Genomic DNA, 13,097 nt, shown 5'->3' with positions numbered 1-13,097 from the left:
CATCCCTAACTGCCCTCCATTTCAGAGGGCATTTGAGTGAACCACAATGCTGTGGACCTGGAGTCACATGTAGGCCAGACCAGGTAAGGACAACAGATTTCCTTTCCTAAAGGACATTAGTGAACCAGATGGATTTTTACGATAGTCAACATAATTTTAATTGATGTTAACTTGAATTCAAATTTCATCATCTGCCATAGTGCGATTTTGCCCTGGTTACTACCCAGTGACTACTGGATTACTACTGCAGTGATGAATACCACAACACCACTGTCCTTTTCTGGATAGTTAAAGCATCAAAAGATATGGAGATAGTGTGGAAAAATGACACTGAGATAGAAGATCTCAGAAGCCATAATCTAACTGAATAATAGACTCAAGGGGCCGAATGGCCTTCTCATGCTCCTATTTCCTGTGTTCCCATGCTCCTATTAAAAAGTACAAATAGTGTACAGTATGCTGTTGGGTGATAAATTTATCTGATGGGTAAAGATTGATTCTGAGCACCATTTTTCGCAAGTGACTTTACATTTTCATATGTTTTCAGCTGTAGGAACTGACTCTTACTCAGATTAACACCTTGGTCAAAGTCATAAATCACAATGGGGAAATTTAAACTGAGAAAAGGGTGGGTTTGCCCTGGGTTGTGGTGGTAGGGGGAGGATGTTGTTAAAGTCTGAAAAATCTGTTTTCCAACTGAAACTGACTCTGACCCACCCATTTTGGCATTAACAGAGCCTGGAAGATGGGCAGTGGAAAAAGCTGCTCCAGTATGATAAAAGATACTGTGAGCTTCATTGACATTCCAATTTTAAACTTCAAATCTTGTTGGCTGGGTTTCCCAAGCTGGAAATCAAGAAGCTTCATTGAAACACAATGGTTAACAATGCTGCCTTACAGCACCAAGGACCCAGGTTCAATTCCAGGTTGGGTTTTTTAAAAGTTTATTTATTAGTGTCACAAGTAGGCTCACATTAACACTGCAATGAAGTTACCGTTGAAACTCACTAGTCGCCATATTCTGGCACCTGTTCCGGTACACTGAGGGAAAATTCAGTATGGCCAATGTATCTAACCAGCACATCTTTCAGACTGTGGGAGGAAATCGGAGCACCCGGAGGAAACCTACACAGAACAAGAGGAGAACGTGCATACTCTGCACAGTAGTGACCCAAGCTGGAATCGAACCCGGGTCCCTGGTGCTGTAAGGCAGCAGTGCTAACCACTGTGCTGCCTGTGACTATCTGTGTGGAGTTTGCATGTTCTCCCCATGTCTATGTGGGTTTCCTCCGGGTGCTCTAGCTTCCTCCCACAATCCAAAGATGTGTAGGTTAGGCGGATTGGCCATGCTAAATTGCTCTTCAGTGTCCCAGGATGTGTAGGTTAGATGGATTAGACTTGATGAATGTGCAGTATTACAGGGACAGGGCGGGTGAGAGGGTCTGGGTATGATACTCTGTCAGATAGTTGGTGTCAACTCGATAGGCCGAATGGCCTCCTTTTGCACTATGAACCAAAAACATAGTGGAAGCAGGAGATGTGTATCTTTATACTTACCTTCTAGGTTCCAACATGAGGAACCTCTGTAATTGGGCACCCCCATGATGATCGCCCTTCTGAGACCTGCAATTCCAGCATGGAACTTGCTATTCCCCCACCACCATGCCCCCAATCTGCCTGCCCAACCATGCATTCCCCCGCACCCCTCCATCACCCTTGATCCACCACCAGGCTTTTGATTCACCACCCCACCAATAGGCCTTGGATTCACCACCAATAACAGCAGGCCCAATTCTCCCGCACCACAAAGGGCCCATTGCCACCCCCATCAACAACTACTAGACTCTTGATCCAACCCTAATAACTACCAGCCCCCCGCCACCCCCACAAGGCCACCGATATACCAGGATTGTAAATTCGTAAATTCTTCCCTTATCAGCTCGTCAACCAGCCCCTGACTTCTGCTGTCATGCAGTATCATTAAAAAATATTAAAATCAGCAATGTCAAATTAAAATCTCACAATGACAAAAAGTGAAATGCTTGCACTGCCAATATTTTAAATGTATAAGGTCATTTTTCTGTTTGGAAAAATATGCATTATATCCAGATGCATTTCTGAACTGGATTTTATGAATTTGTTCAGTTCAATTAAGAACATAACAACTAGGAACAGGAGTAGGCCATCTGGCTCCTCGAGCCTGCTCCGCCATTCAATAAGATCATGGCTGATCTTTTTGTGGACTCAGCTCCACTTACCCACCCGCTCACCATAACCTTTAAGTCCTTTACTGTTCAAAAATTTATTTATCCTTGCCTTAAAAACATTCAATGAGGTAGCCTCAACTGCTTCACTGGGCAGGGAATTCCACGGATTCACAACGCTTTGTGTGAAGAAGTTCCTCCTCAACTCAGTCCTAAATCTGCACCCCCTTATTTTGAGGCTATGCCCCCAACTCTAGTTTCACCCGCCAGTGGAAACAACTTCCCTGCTTCTATCTTATCTATTCCCTTCATAATCTTATATGTTTCTATAAGATCTCCCCTCATTTTTCTGAATTCCAATAAGTATAGCCCCAGTCTACTCAGTCTCTCCTCGTAAGCAAACCCTGTCAACTCCGGAATCAACCTAATGAATCTCCTCTGCACCCCTTCCAATGCCAGTATATCCTTTCTCAAGTAAGGAGACCAAAACTGTATACAGTATTCCAGGTGTGGCCTCACCAGCACGTTATATAGCTGCAACATAATCTCGCTGTTTTTAAACTCCATCTCTCTAGCAATGAAGGACAAAATTCTATTTGCCTTCTTAATTACCTGCTGCACCTGCAAACCAACTCCTTGAGATTTCTGCACAATAGATAATCTAAGTGAGTGGGCGAGGGTCTGGCAGATGGAGTACAATTTTGTAAATGTGAAGTCATCCATTTTGGTAGGAATAACAGCAAAATGGATATTATTTAAAATGGTATCACTGGTATATATTTTTGCTGAGCACCGTGAAAGATCACTTTGAAGGTCCTCCACTGTTCCTCAATTGTCCCACCATAAAGTTTTTGCTCCCAGTCTACCTTAGCCAATGCCTCCCTCATCCCTTTATAGTCTCCTTTGTTTAAGCACAAGACACTGGTATTGGATTTTACCTTCTCACGTTCCACCTGTATTTTAAATTCAACCATACTGTGATCACTTCTTCCAAGAGGATCCCTAACTGCAAGATCATTAATTATTCCCGTCTCATTACACAGGACCAGATCTAGGATAGCTTGCTCCCTTGTCGGTTCCATTGCATACTGTTCAAGGAAGCTGTCACGGATACATTCTATGAACTCCTCTTCAAGGCTGCCTTGACCGACCTGGTTTGACCAATTAATATGTAGATTAAAATCCTCCATGATAATTGCTGTACCATTTTTACATGCATCAGTTATTTCTTTATTTCTCGTCCCACCATGATGTCATTATTTAGTAGCCTATAGACTACGCCTATCAGTGACTTTTTCTCCTTACTATTTCTAATTTCCACCCAAATGGATTCATTTTTCCAGAGAACTTATATCATCTCCCACTACCGCTCTGATATCATCCTTAAATATCAGAGTGACACCACCTCCCTTACCTTCCTGTCGGTCCCTCCGAACAGTTTGTTACCCCTGGATATTCAACTCCCAGTCATGACCATCCTGCAAACATTTCTCTGTAATGGCCACCAAATCATACTCGTTTGCAATGATTTGTGCTGTCAACTCATTTACCTTCTTTCGAATGCTATGAGCATTCAGATAAAGTGCCCTTATGCTAGTTTTTGTACCTTTTTGTATTCTAACACTTCCATTAATAACATCTCATGAGTTCTCCTTCCTTCTAACTTTTTTCCTGATTTTTGATGTAGTTGGAACCTTCTCCCCACATTTTGTCCTTGCTCCTTCCTTCTCGGACTCCTTACATAGGTTCCTATCCCCCTGGCATATTAGTTTAAACCCTCCCCAACCACTCTAGCAAACACTCCCCTTAAGATATCAGTCCCAGTCCTGCCCAGGGGTAACCTGTCCAATTTGTATAGGTCCCACCTCCCCCAGAACCGGTTCCAATGTCCCAGGAATCTGAAACCCTCCCCCTGAGACCATCTCTTCAGCCACGTATTTATTCACTATATCCTCTCATTTCTACTCGCACGTGACACCGGTAGTAATCCTGAGATCACTACCTTTTGAGGTCCGATTTCTTAACTTTCTTCTAACTAATTAAGGACTTAAGTCCGGAATAATGATACATTGGCAATATTTATCTGTTCACAGCTATGTTAAACAGTTAAGTTAGGTGGTGCTGCCACAACTGTACATAGTGCATTGTGTATTGTGTTAAACAAATAGTGAGAAAAAGCTGCAAACATTAGATAGGAATAGTTTAATAGTGTGATGTCCTAAAAACCACAGTGGAATCTGAATGTAAAATATTAAGGTATGTGTGACCAACTTTATTTTGACATGACAAAACTGTCAGTTGATAACCGGTTACAAAGCAGGACATTCTGTGAAACTTCTGAAGCAATGCATCTGAGGGACAATATCTACTCCCTGATTTGGGAGAAATCTCCCTGACAGATTGGATTTTCGCACAGGGGGACTGGGGCTCACGTCCCCAGAAACAATGATAATAAAAGCAGTAAGGCCCTCTAGCCCCCTCAATGCCCCTCACCCCATGTCCTACTCACACTAACTCATGCTACCTCATGTCACTTATTATCTCCATGCCAACTTAGTGCAAATCATTCAACTATTGCCCCACCCATCACTCTTTGCCTTTACACCCTCCATGCCAACTCAACCAGTATCCACCATGGGCAGACCATAGGAGCCATGCAGAGATGAAATAAAATAAAGTTCTAAGTATGTATTTAGACTTCAATATATTTTAAAAAACTCTCATTGATAAAAGTCCATTCAATATATTTAATTCTCTTCAAGTGCCTAATTCCTTATAAGAACAAACATATTCATAGCTCCACATCAAAAACAGCAAGTCCCTTTATAATCATTTGGAACTGTCAATCAAACTATGACTTTACAGATTTCCCCAATGTAGTAATGATTATTTCTGGGAGCAGTAAAGTAATGGTAATCCTATAATGGCAGCCTTCAGACTCATGTCAACAAGCGTCTATTAGAATTACAAGCAATGTTTATTTTCAACTGTGAATCACAGCAGGCTTTTTCCCCATGGGCAGAATGGTCAGTAACCAGTAGTCAGATTTAAAATGATTGGCAAAAGAACCAGAGGCAACATGAGCAAAAGGTTTTACAAAGCCAGTTGTTGTGATCCGGAATGCATTGTCTGAAAGGATTCAATAATAACCTTTCAAAGGGAAGTGGGTACTTGAAAGGAAACCATTTACAGGAATTTGGGGAATGAACAGGAAGGTGGATTATTTATACAGCTCCTCAACAGTCATGATGGGCTAAATGGCCTCCTTCTGCACTATTATTCGATGATTCTATTTTCTTTATTACCTCTTGTTCTTATAACAGTAGTAAATAATGAATTGTTACGAAGTTAGTTACTTCAAAGTAGTTGTCAAATAAATAGATGATGTACAGTAGGACCTGAACAATATTCAGGCTTGTGTTGGTGAGTGACAAGTAACATTCATGCCACACAAGTGTCAGACAATGACCATCTCCATCAAGAGAGAATCTAACCAACTCCTCTTGACATTCAATGGCATTACCATCGCGGAATTCCTGACTATTAACATCCTAGGGATTACCATTGACCAGAAATTGGATTAGTCATTTAAATACTGTGGCTACAACAGCAGGTCAAAAGCTAGGAATCCTGTGGCAAGTAACTCACCTCCTGACTCCCCAAAGCCTGGTCTGCCATCTACAATGTATAAGTCAGGAGTGCGATTAAAATACTTTCCACTTGCCTAGATGAGTGCAGCTCCAACAAAACTCAAGAAGCTCAACACCATCCAAGACAAAGCAGCCCACTTGATTGCTACCCCTTCCACAAACATTCAATTCCTCCACCATTGACAAACAATGGCAGCAGTGTGTACCATCTACAAGATGCACTAGAGAAACACACCAAGTTCCTCAAGCAGCACCTTCCAACCCCACGACCACTACCATCTGGAAGGATAAGGGTAGCTGATATCTGGTAATACCACGACCTTGAAGTTCCCCTCCAAGTCATTCACCATCCTGACCTGGAAACATATTGCCGATTCTTCACTGTCACTGAGTCAAAATCCTGGAACTCCCTCCCTAACAGCAATGTTGGTGTACCTATATCTCAGGGACTGCAGAAATTCAAGAAGGCAACTCACCACCATCTTCTGAAGGACAATTAGGGATGGGCAATAAATGCTGGCTCAGCCAGCAACTCCCATATCCCATAAATGAATAAAAATAAAGGATACTGTTTCAATGGATGACACTTTATGTTGTTACCAGGTTATGTTGTTAATATCGGTTCTTCAAGCACAGCTCTGGGTGTGCTAGGAGTACACCGTCATATACCAACAATCAGTGAAGGCAAGCTGCCTTTGTGTGTGCTGCACTTTCCCTGCTTGACCAAAAGGGGCCTGGGCATAGCACACATTGGAAAACAGGTATGGAGCAGCAAGCCAAGGGATCATGGGTAGCGTAAGGAAAAGATATCCAAGTTCATTTATAAAACAAATAGAATGGTGCCCCACTCCCCCCTCCCTCGCACCTTTCAGCATCTGTTCCAAAGGTATACCTACTTAAGCTATCTCATGGGAAGGCAGTGGTATTGCCCCCAGGTTAGTAACCCATAGATCCACAGTAATGCTCTCGGGACCTGGGTTTGAAACCCACCACAGCAGCTGGCGAAATTAGAATTCAAAGGAAATCTGAAATTAAAAGTCTGTTGATTGTTGTAAAAGCCCATCTGGTTCAATAATGTCCTTTGGTGACAGAAATCTGCCATCCTTACCTGGTCTGGCCTACATGTGACTCCAAAGCCATATCAGTGGGGTTGGTAAGATGCGTATAGAGGGCTATGGGCCAAATGCGGGCAATTGGGACTAGCTTTGGAGCTTAAAAAAAAGGGCGGCATGGACAAGTTGGGCCAAAGGGCCTGTTTCCATGCTGTAAACCTCTATGACTCTTAAATGGCCTAGTAAACAATTCAGTTGAAGGGCAGTTAGGGATGGGCAATAAATTGTAGCAGCCAGCAAAGCCCACATGAATGGATAAAAAATACTTATTTAAAGTTCATATTTTAAGTTTGGGTACAACCTCCCAGACCCTCTTGCACTTGCTATCTGCATTAGAAAGCATGAAGCACTACATGTGTAAGGTAGGCCTTAGGCCTAAATGCACAATTTTCTGAAAATATATGTTTGCTACCTGAAAGTATGCATAGATTGAGGACTAATTTCACTACTTGGTGAGTAGTCTGGCTGCCTAAGAATGTGCCCAACTCCTCTTTAAATGTTTTAAATTTGAAAGAATCTAAATACACATCCAGCAACAGCAACACCTTTTTTTTAATGTAGCACCTTTAAGATAATGATAGATTCCAGATATATCAGAGCATTCACAGGAGCATTCTAAACTAAAGTGTGACAGTCACATTGGGAGATATTAGGACAGATGACCAAAATCTTGGTCACAGAGGTGGTTTTAAGAAGTGCCTTAAAGGAAGAAATCAAGGTAAAGAGGCAGAGAGGTTTAGGGAGGGAATTCCAAAGCTTGGGGCCTAAACAACTCAGAGCATGCCCACCATTGGTGGAGCAACTATAATTGGGGATACACGAGAGGCCAGAGTTAGAGGAGTGCAAATATCTTGGAGGATTCTGGGGGTGAGGAGATTACAAAGGTAGGGAGAGGTGAGGCCTTGGAGAGATTTGGGGAAAAAAAGGATGAGAATGTTAAAATCAAGAGATTACTTGGGAGCAATGTAATCAGTGTGAGTAGGGGTAATAGGGAAATGGAACTTTCTGTGAGTTAAGACACGGACAGCAGAGTTTTGAATAACTTTAAAGTTAGAAATATTCCAGAAACAGTTTCCAGGCATCTGAATCTTTTGTCTAATAGACTGGAATTAATGTTGATTGAGCTCATACAGTTTTCCAGATTCCTTGGCTGATTAATGACCAATCTAACCTCTGTTACTCTTGGAAGATCTTGTAAACCAGACATTAGAAGTGGAAAATTAGTGTCCAGAATTTTATGTTGCTCGGGCAGGCGCACGCTCAACTTAGAAGCACATTAAATCACATGAGAAGACATTGCATGTCCCTATGTCGTCGCACCCTCTCGAGATGTTTCACTCAGCGGGCAAGGGCGTGAGTTGGAAGCACGCCCACTGATAATCAAGAAGCCAATTTAAATGAGTTAAACAGCAGTTGACTGGGATTTCATATTGCCTGTCTGCCTTTATGGTTGTCAGGCAAGCCGATTAACACTTAATGTATAAAAAAGTTCTTTGTCGCATTCCCTCTGCATCCCTTGCTTAAAACCTTACATCTGTGTCCCCTAGTCCTTATACCATCAGCTAATGGGGACAATTTTTCCTTGTCTACCTTACCCAAACCCGTTATAATCTTTATCAAATCTCCCCTTTGCTGCAAGAGGAATAACGCTCGCTTCTTCATCCTAACCTTGTTACTAACCCTCACCTTGGAACAATGCTGGTAAATCTCCTCTGCAGCCTCTCGAAACCCTCACATCTTTTCTAAAGTGTGGTGACCAGAACTGTTGTGGCCTAACCAGAGCTTTGTAAAGGATCAGCATAACTTTCCTGCTTTTGTATTCAGTACCACTGTTGCTTAAGCCCAATAACCCACGTGCTTTGTAAACCACATGCTTTACAAACCATTCCCTCAGTATGCCCTGCCACCTTCAAGGATCTATACACATCCGTCCCCAGGTCCCCTATCCCAGCACATTCTTTCAAACTGTGCTATTACTTTTGTATTGCCTCCCCCTATCTCTTCTGCCAAAGTGCATTATCTCAAACTTCTCTCTATTCAATACCATCTGCCCCTTGTCTATTCTGTTAGCCTGGCTATGTCACGTTGATATGCATCATTCTCACCATTTGCCACACCTCCAAGTTTGTGATCACTCATAGGGGAGCAGTGGAGGAATTAATTTATATGTGGTGGTGGGCAGGAGCGGATGTGGGAATTGGGGATTCCAACGATGGCCATTTACAGGTGGGGGTGTGGAGGAGGCTGGTGGTTGGGGGGGATGGTGCTGGCACTTACTGTTCGAGGTGGGGGTGAGAAATACCGGCTCCAGTCGGTGGAGGTGAATGCCAGCCCTGATTACAGGGCGGGATAGGGAGCACCCCTGTTACCTCCATGGTGGGATGGGGGAGGTCACTTTTTGCTTTGACCGGGGCACCCTTTAAACATGGCGCCCCAAACTCAATGCAGCCGTCTTCTGCTGGTGTTGAGGCTCCACCCCGCTACATGATGGTGTGAAACACGCCCAGCTGTTTATTGTGACAGAGTGTGGTAAGAGAGAAAACCGGATAGGGGAGAAACACGCCATTTTTCTCACCAGAACCAACACTCTTCCAGTTTTTGGTAAGATTCCTCCCTATATTTGAATATCCAAGTCATTTATATGTGTCAGAGGAGTAGTGGTCCTAGAACTGACCATTAGGTAAAATCACTGTCTCCTATTCTCCAACCTGAAAAAAAACATCCACCATGAATCATTGTTTTTTACCCTGAGCTAGTTTTTTTATTTATCCAGTATGACATTGACCCTTCCATGAGCTCCAGTTTTGTTAACCAGCCTTTTATGTAGATGTTCATTAAATGCATTCTAAAAATTAATATAACATTCTCTTCACCATTTTTCTATGTCACTTCATCAAAAAAATCAATTAGATTAGTCAAGCACGAACTACCTTTTATCAATCCATGTTAGTTATCCTTAAGTAACTCAAACCTATCCAAGTGCTTGTTGATATTAAACTAACTGACCAGTAGTTACTAGGACTGCCCTTTCTCGAAGAAGGGTGTCACATTTGCCACTTTGAAATCCTCTGGCACACCCCCCAGATAACTATTGATCATAAAAATGCTCATTCCTTAAATCTTTTATGTATCTCTTAATCATCCCATTGGTTCTCCATTACAATTTTATCACAACAGCCACCTTTGTGTGCACTGTGACTTGAAAACTTGTTCTCCGCCTCCTTTACTCTTTTGATCATGGGTCTTTCTTTGTAGCTCAATGCTTTAAATTTCAATTATCAACCTTGTCATGATGTTCAGAGAGAATTTTATACAGTTGCTAGAACTGCACTGAAGTATCATCAACAGAGATATCTTACCAGCAGCAGTGGAAGTCAATTAATACGCCATAAACATCAATATGCAAAATGCACAATCCAGGACTTCCATTTTTAGTATCCATGAAGATTAAAACGTGCAGGACTCATAAATCACTCCTGTATTTACTTGAGGATTTTAAAATGCAATTTTATTTTCACGGGGTCTCAGCACAATCTTCAACTATTTACCCTTGAGAAGAAAATGCAAGGCAGATTCAAGTTAGGAAAGCACCAAAAACCTCTACATTATCAACAGCAGTTATTCAATTTAAATTCTGCATTAGCTCACTACAAACTCCAGAGCTTATCTTAAACATTATGTTGATATTTGTATTCTTGATGGAAATTAATAAAGCACAAAATGGGCGTTCCAAATTTCAAAACAGGTTTTGGCTTTAAAGCTGCCAATTTAACATCTGCTAATCTAATCTGAAAATATAACAATAGTGCACCAGCAGATGAATAATTTACTATGTCTATATTCGTGCATAGCCTTTTCAACATAGTTCTCCCTGTAATATAGATTTTCAAACTGGAGCGCAGGTTTCTTGAGGATATCAGAATTCATTTATTTTTTCTGCATTTGTTAACATTGCATATTATTGCTGTTGTTATATTGCCAATAAAACCAGTTTTATTCAGCAAATGTGCTCCCTTTGTTGACACTTGGCTATTTGGAAAGTAAAACAGGCATTCCTGGTCGTGTGCCAATATTGGCCAATGTTCCTAGGATGGTGCTAATATTTCTGGAAACCATCGCACAGAAAGGTTGCAGAGGTAATTGCCTTGATTTTCACAGGAGGATAGGAAGGGTGCGAGGGAGTAGCAAGGTTGGATATCTGGAGGTACTGCCAATGTTAAAGGTAGGAATTCAACTAGATAACACTCTGCAGAGTCCCGTGACCAGTGAGCAGGAAGGGGAATTTGTGGCAGAATGCTGTAGCTGTTCTCTTGCTGTCAGTAGCTGGGCTAGGGATGGAGGTTCTAACCAAATTCAAAAGCACTCTTGCTCCTCCTGGCCCACAGTCTAGCCTGAAGTAGAACTTTTCCATTTACCTTCTGGGCCTCTTCTATTGTACGATCCAAATCCAAACACGTTTGCCTTTTGTGGCTCACCCCACCTTTCCTTCAAAGCTTCCTGCTAAGTCTCAGCTTGAACTTGCAGTACTGGTCCTGATAGAATGGACCTACCGCATATCAAGTTGATCTTTCTTTACACCCTAGCTATGACGGTAACAGTACACTCTGCACCCTCCCCTTTACTACTCCTCTAAGTACTCTATGAACGCTATGCTTTGTATAGCACGCAAGAAACAATACTTTTCACTGTATCCCAATACATGTGACAATAAGAAATCAATCAAATCAAATTGATGATGTCACCCTGATCTACGTAGTTAAAGTGGGACCCCTCATCCTTCCTGTGGCTGTTTTGTTGACCGGTTCAGAGGAGCACGGTCACAGTTGGAAAGCTGTGGGATTGGAAGAGGAAAATGACTCTGATTAACTCCATTCCTACCATCGACACGCTGCCCATTTTCCAATAGAGACAGTTAATAATTATGTTTCTTAAGTAAGTCTTCTTGTCCTCCTTTATCCATTGTTTAATAAATATTCTCCTGTAAGTGTAGGGGCGAGACTTTAAAACGCCCATGGGGCAAGGACAGGTGCAGGCGTGCTTTGAAAATGATGCTCAAGGTGCGTCCATCTTTGATGTCTCTAGAATGTGCTGCCATTTCAAAGCGAGGACAAGGGAGTGGGGAGCTGGTAACGTTCGTGCCTCCAATTAACTGCTCGTTAAACCACTTGAGCTTGTGACAGGCTGGAGAGGAGCAGAAAGACATTTCCAGATCTGAGGAGCAAACAGTCTGGTGCACGTTACTCCCAGCTGCCCGGCAAGCAGCGATTAGAATTGTTGCTGCTGATTTAATGCTTTGAAAAGAAAGGGAAATTCTACTGTGATATTGAAGCAGCAGCCAAAGTTGCCATCACTTAGGCAAAGCAGATTAAGAACAATATGACCAACCGTTAGGACATTGGCCCTCTTCTGCTCCTCGGCCTGCTACCATCTGCAAGGCAGCAGCAAGCCCACCCCTGGCTATTGTGTATCTTTGAGATTCACCCTCCTCAACCTGTTCTGCCTCCAGGCATTGCTGGGCTTTGAGTTTCGCCTCTGACCTTCAGGGACATTACGTATAAAAACAGCATTGCATCAGCAACATGGAAACAGGACAGCCCAGAACCTGGAAACGACCTGGGCTTTAGGTTCCAGACCTCAGATTGAAAATCCAGCCCCAGAGCTTTGGAAAGTCTTAAAATCGTACCTAACCTACATCCAGAATGCTAGAAAGATATGTCATCCTCATTTTCTTTTCTGTCTTTGTTGAGCAGATGACACAGGGTGTCCCAGCAGCCAGTCGGTGTCTCCTGTTAAATCGCCTTCAAAGTCAGCCAATAGTCTGTTAACATTTCCCACGGTGAATGAAGAAGAGGAAGGTGGAAGGAAACTAAACTCTGGAGTTGCAACCGACTGGAACATTCAGCACGTCAAACACAAGAGAGAGCAAAAGTTATGTCTGGTGCAGCCAGGTAAGGAACCATTCCTTGAATCACTTGATAAAATTCAAACAATGATAGGATATATCTAGACAGTTAAGATGTCTCTAACTTGAGAGTCACTGGAATATAAAAATGTTTCATGTATTAAGTGCTATTCTCCAGCTTTAGAACTGCCAAGGTGGCTTTGCAAACTTGGATACTTGAAATAATGAA

At 42.4% G+C, this 13,097-nt stretch overlaps 1 protein-coding gene across 9 annotated transcripts in view; it reads left to right on the top strand.

The window, feature by feature from the left end:
* The window catches only part of sybu (syntabulin (syntaxin-interacting)), a 129,706-nt gene that overhangs the window by 54,037 nt on the left and 62,572 nt on the right, over positions 1-13,097 (top strand). For all 9 annotated transcript variants that reach the window (XM_078216452.1, XM_078216455.1, XM_078216453.1 and 6 more), the window contains one exon: positions 12,717-12,914. In XM_078216452.1, the coding sequence (XP_078072578.1) occupies positions 12,717-12,914 (198 nt within the window). The remainder of the gene's footprint in view (positions 1-12,716; positions 12,915-13,097) is intronic.

Source organism: Mustelus asterias, chromosome 7, assembly GCF_964213995.1.
Source record: "Mustelus asterias chromosome 7, sMusAst1.hap1.1, whole genome shotgun sequence".
Taxonomy (NCBI): Eukaryota; Metazoa; Chordata; class Chondrichthyes; order Carcharhiniformes; family Triakidae; genus Mustelus; species Mustelus asterias.
The sequence above is the reverse complement of the archived record's forward strand: the minus strand, read 5'-3'. Positions and strand labels throughout refer to the sequence as shown.